The sequence below is a fragment of the Salvelinus fontinalis genome, chromosome 16 (genome assembly GCF_029448725.1).
Source record: "Salvelinus fontinalis isolate EN_2023a chromosome 16, ASM2944872v1, whole genome shotgun sequence".
In the NCBI taxonomy this organism is placed as follows: Eukaryota; Metazoa; Chordata; class Actinopteri; order Salmoniformes; family Salmonidae; genus Salvelinus; species Salvelinus fontinalis.
Genome location: NC_074680.1, coordinates 20,402,494 through 20,419,132, shown reverse-complemented (window position 1 = coordinate 20,419,132; position 16,639 = coordinate 20,402,494). Strand labels below are relative to the sequence as shown.

General features: G+C 39.1%; 1 protein-coding gene across 1 annotated transcript; it reads right to left on the bottom strand.

Moving 5' to 3' along the window:
* Window positions 1-9,002: 9,002 nt before the first annotated feature.
* Window positions 9,003-12,109, bottom strand: LOC129812798 (hepatocyte nuclear factor 3-alpha-like). The gene is made up of 2 exons (XM_055864674.1): window positions 11,759-12,109; window positions 9,003-10,899 (listed from the first exon to the last, which is right to left on the bottom strand). The coding sequence occupies exons 1-2, from the start codon at window positions 11,828-11,830 to the stop codon at window positions 9,670-9,672; spliced, it is 1,302 nt and encodes a 433-aa protein (XP_055720649.1). The 5' UTR covers window positions 11,831-12,109; the 3' UTR covers window positions 9,003-9,669.
* Between the last annotated feature and the right edge of the window lie 4,530 nt (window positions 12,110-16,639).

Sequence of the window (16,639 nt, the reverse complement as noted above, 5' to 3'; positions counted from 1 at the left end):
AATTGCACACTAGTCCCACTCCCTTTGTAGTACACTGCTTTTTACCATGGCCCACAGGGCTCTGGGTAAGGTAGTGTACTAGGGAATAGGGTGTAATTTGGGCCACAGCCTCTGTCTGGCTGTCTTCAGATCATTACAACTGGACTGCTTAAGGAAAATAATCAATGCAGCATGTTTGAAACGGGAGAAGACCGCACTACTTTGAAAATATCCAACATGTGTCTTCTGTGTAAACGTGTTTGTTATTTCTGGTCTGTGTGTGTGTGTAGTGTAACTCATGCACAGTATCAGGAATTCAAAAAAACTTTATCAGCATCCACTACCCACTTATGAGTCAACGTTACAATTAAAAGATAACTTTGATATAATGGCCAGCATATGATTAGCTAGTTGTTTATTAACAACAAGACTAAAGATGTATCTTGTGATATGGTTTATCTGAAAAATCAAAGTGAAATGTTTTGCGGGAGAACTGTTGCACAACTACAGGAATGGTGTTGCCTGCCTATGTGAAGCCTTTCCACTTGTCACATTGTCTTATTTCCATATCAGCTATATCACGGTGAGGACGGGATAAGATGTTCGTGGAAAGAGCTTAAATCCTCCCTCTATAACAAAAAGCTTGCTGTATTTCAGGGTTCACTCACGGCTTTCTATTCTAATTTCATTCACAGTGGGAGCTTTTCCCTGTATAAGTGCTCCCAAAGTTTTGAATTTTAAGGAAGAATGTTTTCATTTCAAGAAATCTTCCATTACCTTTTTATTAATCTTTATTTAACTAGGCAAGTTTTTATTTATATTAACATTAATTTAACTAGGCAAGTTTTTTTTTTTTATTGTTATTAACCTTTATTTAACTAGGCATGCCAGTTAAGAACAAATTCTTATTTACAATGACAGCCTACCAGGGAACGGTGAACGGTGCCTTGTTCACGGGCAGAACGACAGATTTTTACATCTTCAGCTCGGGGATTCGATCCAGCAACCTTTCGGTTACTGGCCCAACGCTTTAACCACTAGGTTACCTACCTGCCGCCCCAGCCTCAGTTAGGAACAAATTCTTATTTTACAATGACTGCCTACTCCAGCAAAACCCTCCCCTAACCCGGACGATGCTGGGCTCATTGGGCTTTATTCGATTCCCTTCAGTGATATTAGTACCATGGAATTATATTATAATTGAACAAGATAAAAATCTCTCAAGTCCTGTGAAATGTGTTCCTATTTGAAAAGACACACAAAAAGACAATTTCCCGACATCTTAACGTTTGACCTTAACATAATTTCCAGTTGGATGCTTTTGAACTGAATAGCTAGGAATATTATTATTGACTCTATTTAGTAACAGACCCATAATAGTCTGTTTAGGTTCAAATTAGATATGTGACGACTGTGCATGTTTTGGCCAGCCTCTCATGTCTCCTTTCTACAGAGCCAAAAAACTATGTTATGTTTCCTCCCTCTCAAACCCAGCTTCTCACTCCAAAAGCATTCCTCTCCTCTCTCGCACATCAATTCACTGGGATTTTCATCCTATCTGAGAATCATTTGCTTTTATTTTCACCCATAAGGGCACTGTGATTGTCCTTCCCCTCAGCCAGGGAAAAATACTAGATCCTGTCAACGAGAGATGGAGAGAGAGACAGAGAGGAAAGAGTCAGTGTATTTTAAGGATTTGTACATTGGGTTTGGTTTGGGTGGTGTCTGACTAGCTACCCACTTAAAGAAGTGTCTACATCCTGCCCCAGATTACCCTGTAACAAGTGTGTCCTTGTGTTAGAGTGCTGTGCACCACCGCACCAGGAACGATGCATTCATTCCTCACATCCCGTCTCCATCTCTTCCTCACCCTCTCCCCCTCTCCCTCCTTCTGTCTCCCCCTCCCTCACCCTCTCTCCCCTCCTCCCTTCCCCTCTCCCCCTTTCCTTACCCTGTTTCCCCCTGTACGTGTCTTTGGGTCATTATAAAGTGCTCTATAAAACACATAACTCATGTTATTATTCTCTATGTCAGCATGCAGGTTGGAGCGGCTGGTGGAAGTGCTGAGGAACAAGCTGGGGAAAGGCAGCGTCCGGAAGGTCATCTGACGGAGACAGACACAAAAGGTCAACAGCAGTCTGTCCACTCTGTTTCTTGTTTTGTCCCAAATGGCACCCTATTCCCTATATAGTGCACTACTTTTGCGCATAGCCCTATATCCCTATAGGTGCCAGTTGAAAGTAGTGCACTGTAAAGGGAATAGGGTGCCAGTTGCGACACAGCACATCGCTGCACTGTCCGAACTGGAGCTACCTGACCCACCGGCTAGTGGAACAGCCACATCTGGTCACCAGGCTTCCTCCCTGCCTGCCCAGACCCAGGCTGCTGCTGTTTAACGCTGTGTAAACACAACCAAGCCTTAACTGGGCAAACAGTTGTTAGAAGTGCTGCACTCCAAAGCCTCATTCCATTCTAAGCTCAAACTGAATAGTAAATGTTTACCCACTAGGGTTGTTGGTTTGTTGCTGCCCACTTCTATCATTCTCTCTCTCTGTTTCTTTCTTAAATTGTACATTTTACTTTACTGACCATCTTGTTTCAAATTTTTTTGTCAACACATTTTGGTATTGATGTTTGTGTTGCTGCCTATCTACAGTGAGCTCCAGAAGTATTGTGACAGTGACAAATGTGTTGTTTTGGCTCTGTACTCCAGCACCTTGGATTTCAAATGCCACACACTTGTACATTAGTGTGGATGCTACCATGATTACGGATTGTTCTGAATGAATAATGATGAGTGAGAAAGTTAGACACACATCATACCACCACAAAAATGCTACCCTCCTGTTATTTTGATGGTGAGAGGTTAGCATGTCTTGGGGCTATGATATTTGTGCATCTGTAACTTTCTCACTTATCATTATTCACGATTCATTCAGGACTACCCGTAATCCTGGTAGCATCCACATTCATGTTGAAGTGCTTAGAAACATATTCTATTCTTATTTACAATAAAAGTGACTCCAAAATGACACAATATATTATTTACCATTCATTTCTATTGGGCACAAAATAATCTGAAACAACCAAGACAAACAGCATATGCATCCAACAAATCTGTAGAGTTACAAGCTTGATGTAATCATTGCATGCTACGAGCATGGGACCAAATACTAAACTTTTGACTACTTTAATAGACATATAAGTGAATTTGTCCTAATACTGATGGTCCCCTAAAACGGTGGGACCATGTACAAAAAGTGCTGTAATTTCTAAACGGTTCATCCGATATGGATGAAAATACCCTCAAATAGTTAAAGCAGACAGTCTGCACTTTAACCCCATAGTCATTGTATCATTACAAATCCAAAGTGCTGGAGTACAGAGCCAAAACAACACAAAACGTGTCACTGTCCCAATACTTTTAGAGCTCACTGTATCTCTCTGTTACAAGGGAAATGCCTGTATGTATTACTGCACTATTTTATTGATAAATGATATATTATCTTTGATATCCCACATCAATACAGTGTCCTGACATGTACAGTATTTCATTGAAAAGTGCTGTATTGTAAAGGTTGTTGGTGCTGCCTGGATTTGACATTGACACTGCCTTGGGCCAGATAACATGTGATTTGTTTGGTCAACTCCATCATGCTCTCATATTAAATCATTCATGGAATTTGTTATATGAAGAACATCACCTATAGCTCAACAGTATTCACTATTCTCAAAGGCTAAATCTGTGACATTCGTGTCGACCAAATATAGTTTTATTTTAATAAGCGATTTTTTTCTAAATGTTTATAAAGGTGCAGTACATATTCAACTCAGTCATTCACAACCATTATATCCCTATGGAATGACAGTGACTTCTAATTGAAGATAAAACTCTGTTTTAACACTTCTGTTTATCTAAGGTCTGACTCTGAGTGTGGTAATGTGGAACAGGTCTTAAAGAGTAAAAAATAAATAAACCCACTACCTCTGATATTAACTTTGTTAAATCAATATGACACATTTCTCTAAATTGCACAACTTTTTTATTTGTTCTCTGTTATTGACTAAATGGTTTCATGAAGCAATATTCACTTGTTAGAAGTATTCAAAGTAGGTCAAAGTATAGAGAGAGGGATATATTTAGGTAACTCCAATAGTCCATGCATATCCATTTCATGGAACTTGAACTTCTAGCTTTATAGATTTCAATCATATAATGTCTTAATTGTAATACATTGGTATTTAATCCCTTGGCACTATTATGTTGGCTATTGTCATAATATCCTAATTGGCCAGATTTTGGCAAAGACATTATTGACTTATAAATAAATATATGTTGTGGTTCAGAGAGAGGTGCAACGAGAGAGCAGACACTTTCCATGGATGTATTGCTCATGTATTTATTTTCCTGCACCAAAAATCTCTCTCGCTCTCTTGCTCTCTCTATACTGATAGTTTATCAACATAAGAGGGCAAAAGAGATCCGGCGACCTGTACTCCAGACTACACACCAAGCAATTACATCCACATCGTGTACGTTTCCTTTTTCTCTTATTGATGGGTTGACCCGCATGAGCTCTACTTTCCTCCCGGTGTCCACCGATAGAACAGCTCGGGCAGTGGTGAGACGTGTGTACCCATATATGATCGATTATGTACTCGATGGTTAGATGCACCGTTGCCCTCAAGTTGCAATCCAAATAAGACAGGAGGGGTAGGGGAGGGCCTGTCTATTTGGACGCGAGCGCTGCTGTGTTGTAACCCTCCGCTCAGATAATGCTCGAGCGACACTATGACAAGCTTCTCGATTTCTCCTCTGGTAACCGTGGAGATCGCACAACTTGGGTGTCCCCACTCTTAATCCCACAAGATCCTCCCAATGTATGTTTATTCGTCAGATAATCAGCCTTGTTGTAAATACGGAGGCTAAATCTTTCACTTTGTTGAAATCTGATAACGTTTGATATTCCTGGTTATCCCCAAGTCGGCAACGCATCATTCTGATCATACACTCGCAGAAATAAAATGCCTCGTGTAGCCTCTATGGCCTACATTTTTTATATATATTTCAACTTTATTTAACTAGGCAAGTCAGTTAAGAAAAAAATATTATTTTACAATGATGGCCTAAGAACAGTGGGTTAACTGCCTTGTTCAGGGGCAGAACGACAGATATTTGACCTTGTCAGCTCGGGGATTCGATCCCTACATTTGTATTATGGTTCAGTTCCCAATCTATCTTGACTAGACTTATAGAAGCAGTTTTTATTTATTTTGTTATGTTATTTAGGAGTGTGTGATGCTTGATTCCTTTTGGTAATTTTTCTCTCTTGGTCTTGGTGGAAAAGGATTGCGCACGGGCGCATCAAAAAGAAAGGGGATCCCCATTCCCGATTACCCCAATCACACGATGACATGACTACAAAAACTTTTTATACGCTTTAATTAAAAACGTGTTCTGACAGCCCAGTGGTGAATGGCCTTCAGAGAAAAGCGTGACTGATCCTGTTGCTATAACGACACCAAATATTTCCAGTATTTCCTTTCACTTTAACGCATTCCATCCATGTATTTGTTGTGGACACTCTTTTCTACTAACACTGTATGGAACTTGAGGCTCATTGACAATACAAATGTTAATTAAGCACATTTTATAAAGCCTAGGACTATGTCTAAAGCATGCAATTTGGGGTAAAATGTGGTAATTGCACAATGATTAAAAGTGGGCTATCCTGGCTATCGTTGTTTACAGTGTTGCGTTATGTGCCTAGCTGTCCTTTCGATCGGGTTAGACTTTGCGTGTTTCACTTGTTTGACTATAGATTATTTGGGCGTTCCCTATTACATTGCCAAATGGTTTAACATTTAGTCTTTGTTTTCAGTTATATAGCAAATACTGTTTGTTTATAGGGCCACATTATATTTATTTAACAGACTGGTATCATAGTATTTAATATTTTGAAATCTGGTATTGGCATACATTTTGAATCATTTCCATTTGTCTTCGTCCTCTGCAAAACCTGGTAGGCTAATGCATTTGTTTGTTAAAACTTTTTCCGTCACCCTGCAAAAACAGCAACCAACAAAACAACCCAATTGGGTTGTCCCTTATTGTGGCCTCCAATGGATGAATGAAGACACAAAACATCATGGTGGCAGGGAGGCAGGCCGAGGGACCACCAACCTGACATAGTCGGTCCATATTAGGAGGACACAAAGCCCTAATAAACTTCTTCCGTATAATTTTTAATGGAAAACCAGCTGCTTCTAAAGCTGATTTCGGATAGAGCTCTCTCCCTCTTCCCCCTCGGCCTTTTGAAAGGTTCTTTTCTTTCGTCTGTGAATCTGAAGGGGTATTGCTTTGCTCTTTTCGTTGGCCAAGCACAATTGTGTTATTGGAGATAATTAATTCAATCCCCATCAAAAGGTATTAGAAGCGCTTTGGCCCTGTAGTGGCTTTCTAAACTCAGAATGAAAAGACTGAGAAGAAAGATCTATGGGTAGGCTAGCTGATGGTCGCTTTTGAAGTAAAGGGGTCTGCGCATTGTTGTCTACATTTTTGTCCATAAGGCTGAAAAAAGCTCCAGGATTTTTGATGCGGTAACGAGAAATAGCACGTAAATTGGAAACCAAGGTGTTGGTTTAAATCTTTATGCTGGACACTGCCTGCTGATAACATATGTCACACTGTACTTAAGATTGAATTACTTCATTAAAAGTTTCCAATGTGCTGCATGGGAGAAATATAGCATACGCCCAGGGCAATTTAAAACTATTAATAATAGTAATATTATTATTAGGGGCCTAATAATGATAATGATGATAGTAATAATAGATAAACGTGTTGCCATATTGTAACGATCTATTTGTATGCTATAATTCGGATAATAAACCTTATCTGCGTTAATAATTAGGTCTACTAAATTGACCCACAAAAGTGATTAATTCACCTTGCTATCTTGTGGACATAAAGATGTTGCTATGCCAACAACATATGTCTTGGGTTAGCTTTATCAAATATCCTACTAAAGCGAACACTAATGTATGGGTCTCAACGTGATGTGCTCGAACTGTAAATTATACATGTTGTATCATAGCTTTCAAAAAAGCATTTCATTGCCTCTTTCACAGGCAAATATATAAATTGAATATCTCTATTTGCCCGTTGAGTTATGACTCAATCATCAATATAAAGCATTAAATATAACGATTAAAATCTAATAAGCAAATATCAATCAAAAGTTTGCTCTGTATTTGTTCTTTCACTTTTCCATACTGAATCACACACTGCAAAGCTTTTTTTCCAACAGCTGGGTAAACTAATGAACAAGATCTGTCCAAAGTTCAAAGATTGCTTATGGAAACGAGTAGTCATTTTTGCCACAAACTGGGGTTTATGTTATTGTAATCTGCAAAGAACACTCTGTAATAGAGGTTTAATTAACAGAGGAGGAGAAATAAATGAATTACTTGGTGCATTTTGGGCTTATCTGCTGGGGTTGATATTTGTATTCAGCCCCTAATACTGACCAGTACCATATGATTGTTGAATAAGATAGGCCTACTGCCTCAAATGATACACCTTCAAATGCAGTAGGCCTGAACAAGGTTGTAACTGTCCCATCAAGTAATGCCGGTGGGGACCTTGATCCAAACGTCTTCCAATTAAATATTGATCTGATTATGAACACAAATAATTGAGATCATATCTGGAGCTAGGATTGTTTCTCCAGTAAATTCATTGAAGTTGTGGTCCATACCCTCTTTGATATGCTCGTAGTTGATTAAATGAGCACTGTCATTATGGAGAAATTACTGTAATTGCATATATCACAATCATTTTATTGACGAAATCATGTATCTTGAGGTGAAAATAACAAAAATACAATATTAACCTAAGCCTAAATTATTCAGGAGAAATATCCAATCGTTGTAGAACTATACAATTTTTATTAGTCACCATTTAGGATATTATCGTCCAATTGATTTGAATATAATAACATTTAAATATAAAAGAACAATACAATAATAAAATGTATTGTAAAAATGTAGGTTTTTAGACTTAATATTGTTAATATGAATGTGAGTTCATCTGGAGTAAATGTAACGACTCGAGCATGAGCAAGTCATGCGCAGACACGCGTTTCAGTAGTTCCAAATACACTTGTTTTAGATGTATTGTCTAAATAAACATGGCTTCTTAAAATGTTTTAATATTTATATTAAAATAAGTAGACCTAAACTTGAATATGTCCGACTGGAAATATAATCTGGTAAAAGCACAGAGCACAAGCCTAGTCCATATAACTCCTCGATATTTTCACGACACTCAATTCAATTATCTATGTTATTTGCGCATCGGAGGGCAATTACATGATAATTAAACACGTTTCACGGTTACTCAGCCAAAATGTGTGTCTACAAAATACCATGATCAAAGTAAAATCTGTTCAGGTTCATGAGCCGCATCATGTAGGGTTACGGTTCACAAAAAGATGCTTTGGCCTTTCCGTGAGATTGTTAAAAATCCATCTACAACACGCCCGAATCCTTTATGAGGTAAAGCTCTGTGGCTGTATTTCTGTTAGAGTTGGCTTTAGCCTTGCTCATTGATCAACAACCTGCGGTGCGTCAACCGAAGCGCGACCATCAATAGGGTACAGTTAACGTTTTTAACTTTACGGGGATATTATGCACTTTAGATGTTTTGATCAATGGTTATAACCCGCATTTCATATGGAGTTACATTCATGATATAAGATTTGACGCATTAGTTTACAAGATTGAACAATAACGCTGGCTATATGCCACTGACTGAAGATCTAGGCCCTATAATTAAAAACATAAAAAATTGTAAAGGGAATGTATTAAGGCATAAATTAAGCCAAAAAACGTAATAATGTTGCTAAATTATTTGGATATGCATAAAGTTGGAACAGTTGCGTAATTGAATGGTAGGCTACATTTTACGCGTCATACACAGCTTCTTCAAATTAAGATAATAAATTACAACAATCAGTGAATAAATCGTATTTGTTTTATTTGGAAATTAACAAGAAATAAGTTAAGCACATGCAGAGACATCCAAAAAACAGAGAAAGACAAAACGCTGACATTAAGCTGCACATAATCACTCATTTTCTGGTTTGAAAAATACCACAAAAAAGACTGGAATTTTGCTGTAGCCTATAAAGAATAACATTTTATTTATAATTCATTTCCAATTGGAATTTAAGATTGTATTACAAGATTGCGTAGAAAATATGTTTGTCAGATATTTAGCAAATGAAACCAAAGCAATGCGTAAAATGACAACATCCATTCAAAAAGTAGGCTGTATCTGTAACAGACAGGTGTTTTGCACTTCACCTGCGTCACGCGTTCCACGAGACCTTATTGACTGACCTTCATTCATGCAAATTGTAACACATGGACATATTAATTGTGGGGACTACAAGTTTTGGGAATACAACATTATTTTACAAGCTCGAAATTGTTTTAAATACACTAGCAATGATTTACAGCTGGATATACAATCATTCAATTGGAAACACTTTACAGGACTGTTGTATTTTACTCATACATATTCTTATACATTGAAGTAACAGTTCTTATGCACCAGGTGCATGCAAAAATAAGATAAATGTTTTCTGTTGTCCTTTTGTCGAGCACTATAAAAATGAGAAGATACTAAGAAGTGTTGAGGACCGGTCTGGAATACACACCTTGATAGTATGACGCCTCTATTGCGGATGGGTCCATGGCTCTGCCTACCATGGACGCGCTGCCGAGGGGTAGACTGGAGGACATACCTGAGCCGTAGGAGGAGTATTGCAAAGCTTGCTCGTAGGCTTTCAAGTCCAGTTTGTGCTGTTGCTCTGAGGATGACATTAAATTATTTATTGAAAAGGGGTGGTTGAATGAGTAATGGGGATCCCCTTTTAGGTGCAGCTGGGACTCGTGCGCCATCGAGTGCGGAGGTAAAGGGAGAGAGGAGAGGGAAGTGACGGAGCTGGCCACAGGGTGGAGAGGTGGCCCGCTGCTCTTTAGTTCAGAGGCGCTGCTACTACTCCTGTGGTCCATGATGTGAGGGCTGGAGGACTGGTTGCAGGTGGAGAGGGAGTTGGGGTCCACATGTCCAGTCTTGCTGTTGTCGCTCGAAGGTGACCCAGAACCAGACTGGTCTTTCCTTCCGTCTCCTTTACTTGAAGATAGCTTTCTATTTTCGCATTTAAAGCGCTTTTGTCTGCGGAGATAACAACCGTTCTCGAACATATTTCCAGAATCTGGGTGCAGGGCCCAGTATGAGCCTTTGCCTGGCTTATCCGGTGACCTAGACACTTTGATGAAGCAATCATTAAAAGACAAGGAATGGCGAATAGAGTTCTGCCACCTCTGTTGGTTCTGTCTGTAGTATGGAAATAGGTCCATTATCCATTGGTAGATTTCGCTAAGCGTGAGCATCTTGCTTGGTGCTTGCTGAATGGCCATGGTTATCAGGGATATGTATGAATAGGGAGGCTTTGCGTGCGGGTAGCTTCTCCTGAACGACTTGTTGTCCCTTGCTCGGTTCAGGTTGGACTGATTATAGGACATTTGGCTCATTGTAGGGCTCATGCTGGCGTATGGATTCAGAGCGTTCATGGAAGCCTGCTGAGCCGACATTGCGCCCATGTTCGAGGGGCTAAGGGCAGTGCCCATTGACGATACCCCGCCGCACATTCCATTCATGGACGTGCTCGGAGGCATCCCTGACATTGTACCGGGGCTTATTCCGGCTCCCAGGCCAGGGTTCGCGTAAGACATGTTGAAAGAACCGGAGGTCATATTTCCACTGGTAGACATACTCATATAACTGTTCATACTGTTCATGGAACTCAGTCCTGCATTCATGCCGCTGTTTGCCATGGGTGAATATACCTGGAATAACATGAGATGAAATGTGATCACAACAATGCATGCTTTAGTCTTCCCCACACTCAAAGTGCTTGAGTTAAAAAATATATATATATTCTGTTGAAATTGACTGTTTAATGTACATCCAATCATAATTAATAATGGTTAACACAAAATATTTCGAAACTAAACTTATTTAATAATTGGATTTAACAAGAAAACATGGGATTCCTTTTGAGAACCTCTAAACAACAGCATGAAAACAGTCCATCATATTATGAATCTCGAACTCGATATTGTTCCACTGTATTAGGCCATATCAAGCAATTATAATAAAATAAAAATGACATTTCAATTGACATGTTAAGTAAGCTTATTATGCACAAACAAAATGAGCTCAAGCAAAGTGTATTACGCTGTTTTATTATTGGTGTCAAACAAACTAATTAAAATGGAGTTCTAACATTCCATGCACTGACTGCAACTTTTTTTTCCGAATAGCATAATTTGAAAAACATATGCCATGATGTCTGGTAAATATTCAGTTCCAAATCCTAACTTATTATCGGAGGGCATAGCCAACTGATGTAATGGGTTTTTACTTATTGCAAATATCTCAAGTCAGCATTTGGCCCTCTGACTAACATGCACTCGTTCTTTATATACATCAGGTTGCATTTAGTGACATCTATACCAAAAACAGCCCAATACTCCATAAACAACAACACAGTGACTTTAATTGAACAATTTGAGGGAAACTAACTCAATGCAGAAAACATTCATTGCAAAAACGGAAAAATTGGGAATCAGTTAACACTTGTATTCTATAGGGAATCAGTTAACACTTTATTCTATAACCTAAATCGAAAACTTAGACACATACCTCTTGTGCGTCATTGTAATAGCTGCTCCAATCTGGTGTTTCGTGACCTTCCATTTTCACTGTTCCCAACATTATGGTAGAAATCCACAAATCGTAAGCATGCAGTTCCTCAGACTGAAGTTTTGGGGAAATGTATCCTAGGAAATGGTGTGCTGTAATTGGCTGGATGTTGCAAGAGGGCTAGAGTAAAGAAGTGAAGAGATGTTGAATGCGGTGTGAACTGAGTGTAGATCTTCCCCTATTACGAAGACGGTATAACACACCCACTTTTTTGTGTTCATTTTCCTGGCTCATTTTCCCTCACTGTAGTCACACATCCCCTGCCCACAATTCTTCTGCGTCTTTACAGAGACAAACAGCCCAGTCAAAAAAGTTATTTTCACCCTCATAAGGTGTGTAAACATTCGATCGGCTGGAAAGCAGGGTTTGAAAGAAAGCCGAGCATGGCATTCCTTGTTGACAATTACGCACTTGAAATGTTCCACAAATAGCCAAAATACATTTCATACGTCATGGAGAACGGCAGGCATATATCAAATAGACTGGAAACTAGCATTACAAACCTAGTCTCTTAGACCTGTATTATGATACACCATAAAGGACATTTTAATGCAATAAAAACACAACTAAAACGTCACTGTTTATGACTAATTTCAAAATGTCCATTATGTACACATGGGCGCCCGCACCCTACAATGTCATGACAATATTTGCTCTGGCTCACAGACAGTGGGCTATAGGAATCCAATTGTTAAATTCTGCGAGAAATGAGAAGGCGTGAGCACTGAGGATATTGGATATTCCGATACAAATAATTCACTGATATGCATTCTTCTGTCAGGTTTAGTTTAGTGTTTTGCCATATGATGCGATGCATATTTATTTAATTCATTTTTCATCTATGCCCATATAGTATTTAATTTTAGCCCACGTAGGCCTATGTTAAAATTAATGTTATTGTCGCTGGGCAATGGAGAGAAGAGGGAACTTGTCAACATCCATATACAGTGGGGAGAACAAGTATTTGAAACACTGCCGATTTTGCAGGTTTTCCTACTTACAAAGCATGTAGAGGTCTGTAAATGTTTATCATAGGTACACTTCAACTGTGAGAGACCGAATCTAAAACAACACTCCAGAAAATCACATTGTATGATTTTTAAGTAAAATCATTTGCATTTTATTGCATGTCATAAGTATTTGATCACCTACCAACCAGTAAGAGTTCCGGCTCTCACAGACCTGTTAGTTTTTCTTTAAGAAGCCCTCCTGTTCTCCACTCATTACCTGTATTAACTGCACCTGTTTGAACTGTTACCTGTATAAAAGACACCTGTCCACACACTCAATCAAACAGACTCCAACCTCTCCACAATGGCCAAGACCAGAGAGCTGTGTAAGGACATCAGGGATAAAAGTTATACAGGTAACGAGTTCAAACAGGTGCAGTTAATACAGGTAATGAGTGGAGAACAGGAGGGCTTCTTTAATAAAAACTAACATGTCTGTGAGAGCCGGAATTCTTACTGGTTGGTAGGTGATCAAATACTTATGTCATGCAATAAAATGCAAATGAGTTACTTAAAAATCATACAATGTGATTTTCTGGATTTTTGTTTTAGATTCCGTCTCTCACATTCGAAGTGTACCTATGATAAAAATTACAGACCTCTACGTGCTTTGTAAGTAGGAAAACCTGCAAAATCGGCAGTGTTTCAAATACTTGTTCTCCCCACTGTATATGCGTGAAAAGACCTTCATAGCCCTCTGCTCTGCTGTACGGTACAAGGGGTTACAGCCAGGTCCTTCGGTTTTAAACCCGTTAATGGGCGAATAACAGCGATACTTATCCCCTTACATTGGATTATCTCAGGGTGATCACTAATACCGTTAGGGAGAGAAAATCGATTAGTTCAGGCCGGATTAAAAACCTCCCATAATGCTTACTGCTGGATTTGAATTCTGTCACGGGAGATATAGCCAGGCCATCAAAGGCCTACTGATTAACATGGTTGTTTTATAGATAGGGCCTAATTAGACTCATCGATTGCTTCATTCTATGACACTAGTTATTATGATCATCTTGCTGTTTATTATGGCACAGCAAAAACATTTTTTTAAAGACTATAAATTGCCCCAAAGAAACGCCAATTGCTACCCTCATCACCACATGAGGAAGGAATTATATTCCACAGTTGAATAGGCTAGTAAAGGCTACTAATTAATACAGAATTTTATGACAATACAGGTTAATATTTCCTGAAGGCCTTCAGTACAGAATAAAAACAATATGGCAAAATTGAAATTCTACTTCTGTTGCTGAGAGCAACCTGTGCTTTGCATGGAGCATTATTATAGTCATGTAGGTTAACTCTTTCTATTTAGTTCCGTTCTCGAAGCTCGTCCCGGTTCTGCACCCACGTGGAGTCTGTTTTGTCCTGCCCAGTTGTCTGGTGGTTGCTAGGAGATCCTCCCAGCCACCAGGAAGAAATATTACAAAAAGATAGTCAACTTTTAACTGGCTCTCTATTTTGCCAACGTGTTTATGAGAACACGCTGGTGGATGTTCAGATATAACGTACATTTTAAAAATTAGTGTCAAAAGTGACGATACTTTGACGTAAATGTCAGCAAAGAGCTGTGACTTATCACTTCACTATTTTAGAAAAAGGTAACGTTAACTGTTGGAATTTTCTAATGTGTTAAAGCTAGATAGCAACTAGCTAATTTATTCTAGAAGCTTAAAGGATAGGTAGCATAAACGTAACCACATGTAACATATGGATTTGCATCAGAATATCCCAATGCAAAGTTACACCAAATTTTTCAAGTTATTACTAAAACTGATCAGAATTCTGAAGAATGCTGAACTGGAGTCCTACTGGAAAATGTTTTTGCAAGGTGTGACATATGGAGGACCAGGCATGCCAGCATATTCCCTATAGTATAAACCAACAGAATGAACTTCAAATGTATAACTTTAAATTAAACCAAATCGTTTGCACTCATGACTACTGGTTTCAATTGAATTTTCTGCCAATTTACAAGCAAATACTTTATGAATGTATTGTTACAAATCAGCTTGCAAGGTTGCTAGCCAACTACCCTACCATCACTGCGTGAGTCAGCTAGTTGCTATCAACACCTAGCTTACAGCTACATTAAAGTAAACCAACGTTTTGGTAAACATAACGCCATCTAATCAGTCATCAAAAAATGTTACCGGTAAATGCAATTACCTTAGCCAGCAAGCCAGCCAGCTAAAGTTAGTTATTTTAGCCTTGTAGCTAGCCTAGCCTGCAAACTAGCCTAGCTAGCCAACCACCATTGTCGACATAGCTAAGTAGTAAGCCAGAGGGAGCGGAAACTTACTGATTGACGGCTGAGTTAGCTACCAAAGTCAAAGAAGAACCAAGGAGAGGCCTTCAGAGGGAGAGGCCATTTCACCGGCCTAGGCAAGGGAGAGTCAGCTATGTAGCTAATCTAATAGCGATATAGTGAGGTAAATCCACATTGAACTTACTCAGTTTATCTCCATCACTGCTGACACTCGTGATGTACTGTACCGGTAGGTCGGTAGGAAATAGAGGTTGAAGGCTTCACATTCAAGCTCGGTTTCAGTCAGTCTCATTCTGCCTTCCACTGGTTATACTAAGTCATCAAAGTCCTCTGGGGTGAAATGAGCAGTGCATACAGTAGACATGCGCACGATTCCTATACTCCAATCCACTCGCTTCGACCGGACACACCGCTACCACTTCAAAGCTTGTATCTCATTTTTGGGACACAAATGAGTCGTAACCCTTTCCTTGTGGGTATTACTGCCCTAGCTACAAACAACGTAAAACTACTACAATGCTCGCTCGACTACCAAACACACAGCAGAAGAGGTGTTGCAGTTCACATTCATTTATATGGTTTCAACATAGTTGCTCACCAGCACCAACACTTGGTTTAGAAAGTAATTACATGCTAGCATGGCTAGTAGTTAATGTTAGCCAGCTGGAACTAGCTAGTTAACACCGGTTCTCCATATGACTGAGAAATAGTGCATTGTGGGTAGTCTCGAAGACATACGGAAATAAGTTAATAAATATGTAAAAACGCTAAAACATAACTGTTTGTAATTATAGTTAACCAGATCGTGACTACAACTAAGTTAAAGTATTTGACCACACTGTGTTGTTACTTTGGTGAGTAAAAACGTATGCTTCCTACCTTTTTAAAGTGGTTCACTGGCAACATTATAGCTAACTGGGCATTTGACATCTTTCAAACTTCATTACCAACTAAATATACACTATGAAGCTGTTGTTGGTTAGGCTGACAGTGCTCCTACTTTGTAGCATAGTAACAACAATCTTAACATCAACAGCTTGATCATCAATTATTGAGTAATCCCATAGAGAAGAAGCATAATTAGTGACAGAGATTTACCAATCATTTTAGATTATTTTATTATTGCTGTTTTTTTAAACTAATTTTAATTGATGTTTCATTATCACCCATTGAAAAATATTTCATCTTCAGTACTGTACTTTTTTTTTTTTTTACATGTTTCACTTTCCAACACTTGGTCATGTTGATAGACACAGGGCAACATACTGAGAAATAAGAAGATCGGAGCCACAGAGGAGCTGAAGCTGAAGGAAGAGTTAGAGGCTCTACACAAGAGTCCCAGTGTCACTTCCTAAAAATGAATCAGCTGTTTTTCAACTCCCACGCAACGACAGCACAATAGCCCAGCCAGCAGACTCTCCCCACACACTGGAGTTATGAGGACTGATAGAAGAGGCTAGAGGGACGTCGGACGCACCCCAAAACAAGACCGCAACAATGTCTGCAGGGTCAGACAGCCCGTTGGAGTTCCATGCAGATCTG

Bases quoted from the DNA above. Each gene is read 5' to 3' on its own strand.
- LOC129812798 (XM_055864674.1), bottom strand. From the start codon at position 11,830: ATGTTGGGAACAGTGAAAATGGAAGGTCACGAAACACCAGATTGGAGC. The intron at 10,900-11,758 runs GTATGTGTCTAA...ATGTTATTCCAG, and splicing joins ATTACAATGACGCACAAGAG to GTATATTCACCCATGGCAAA.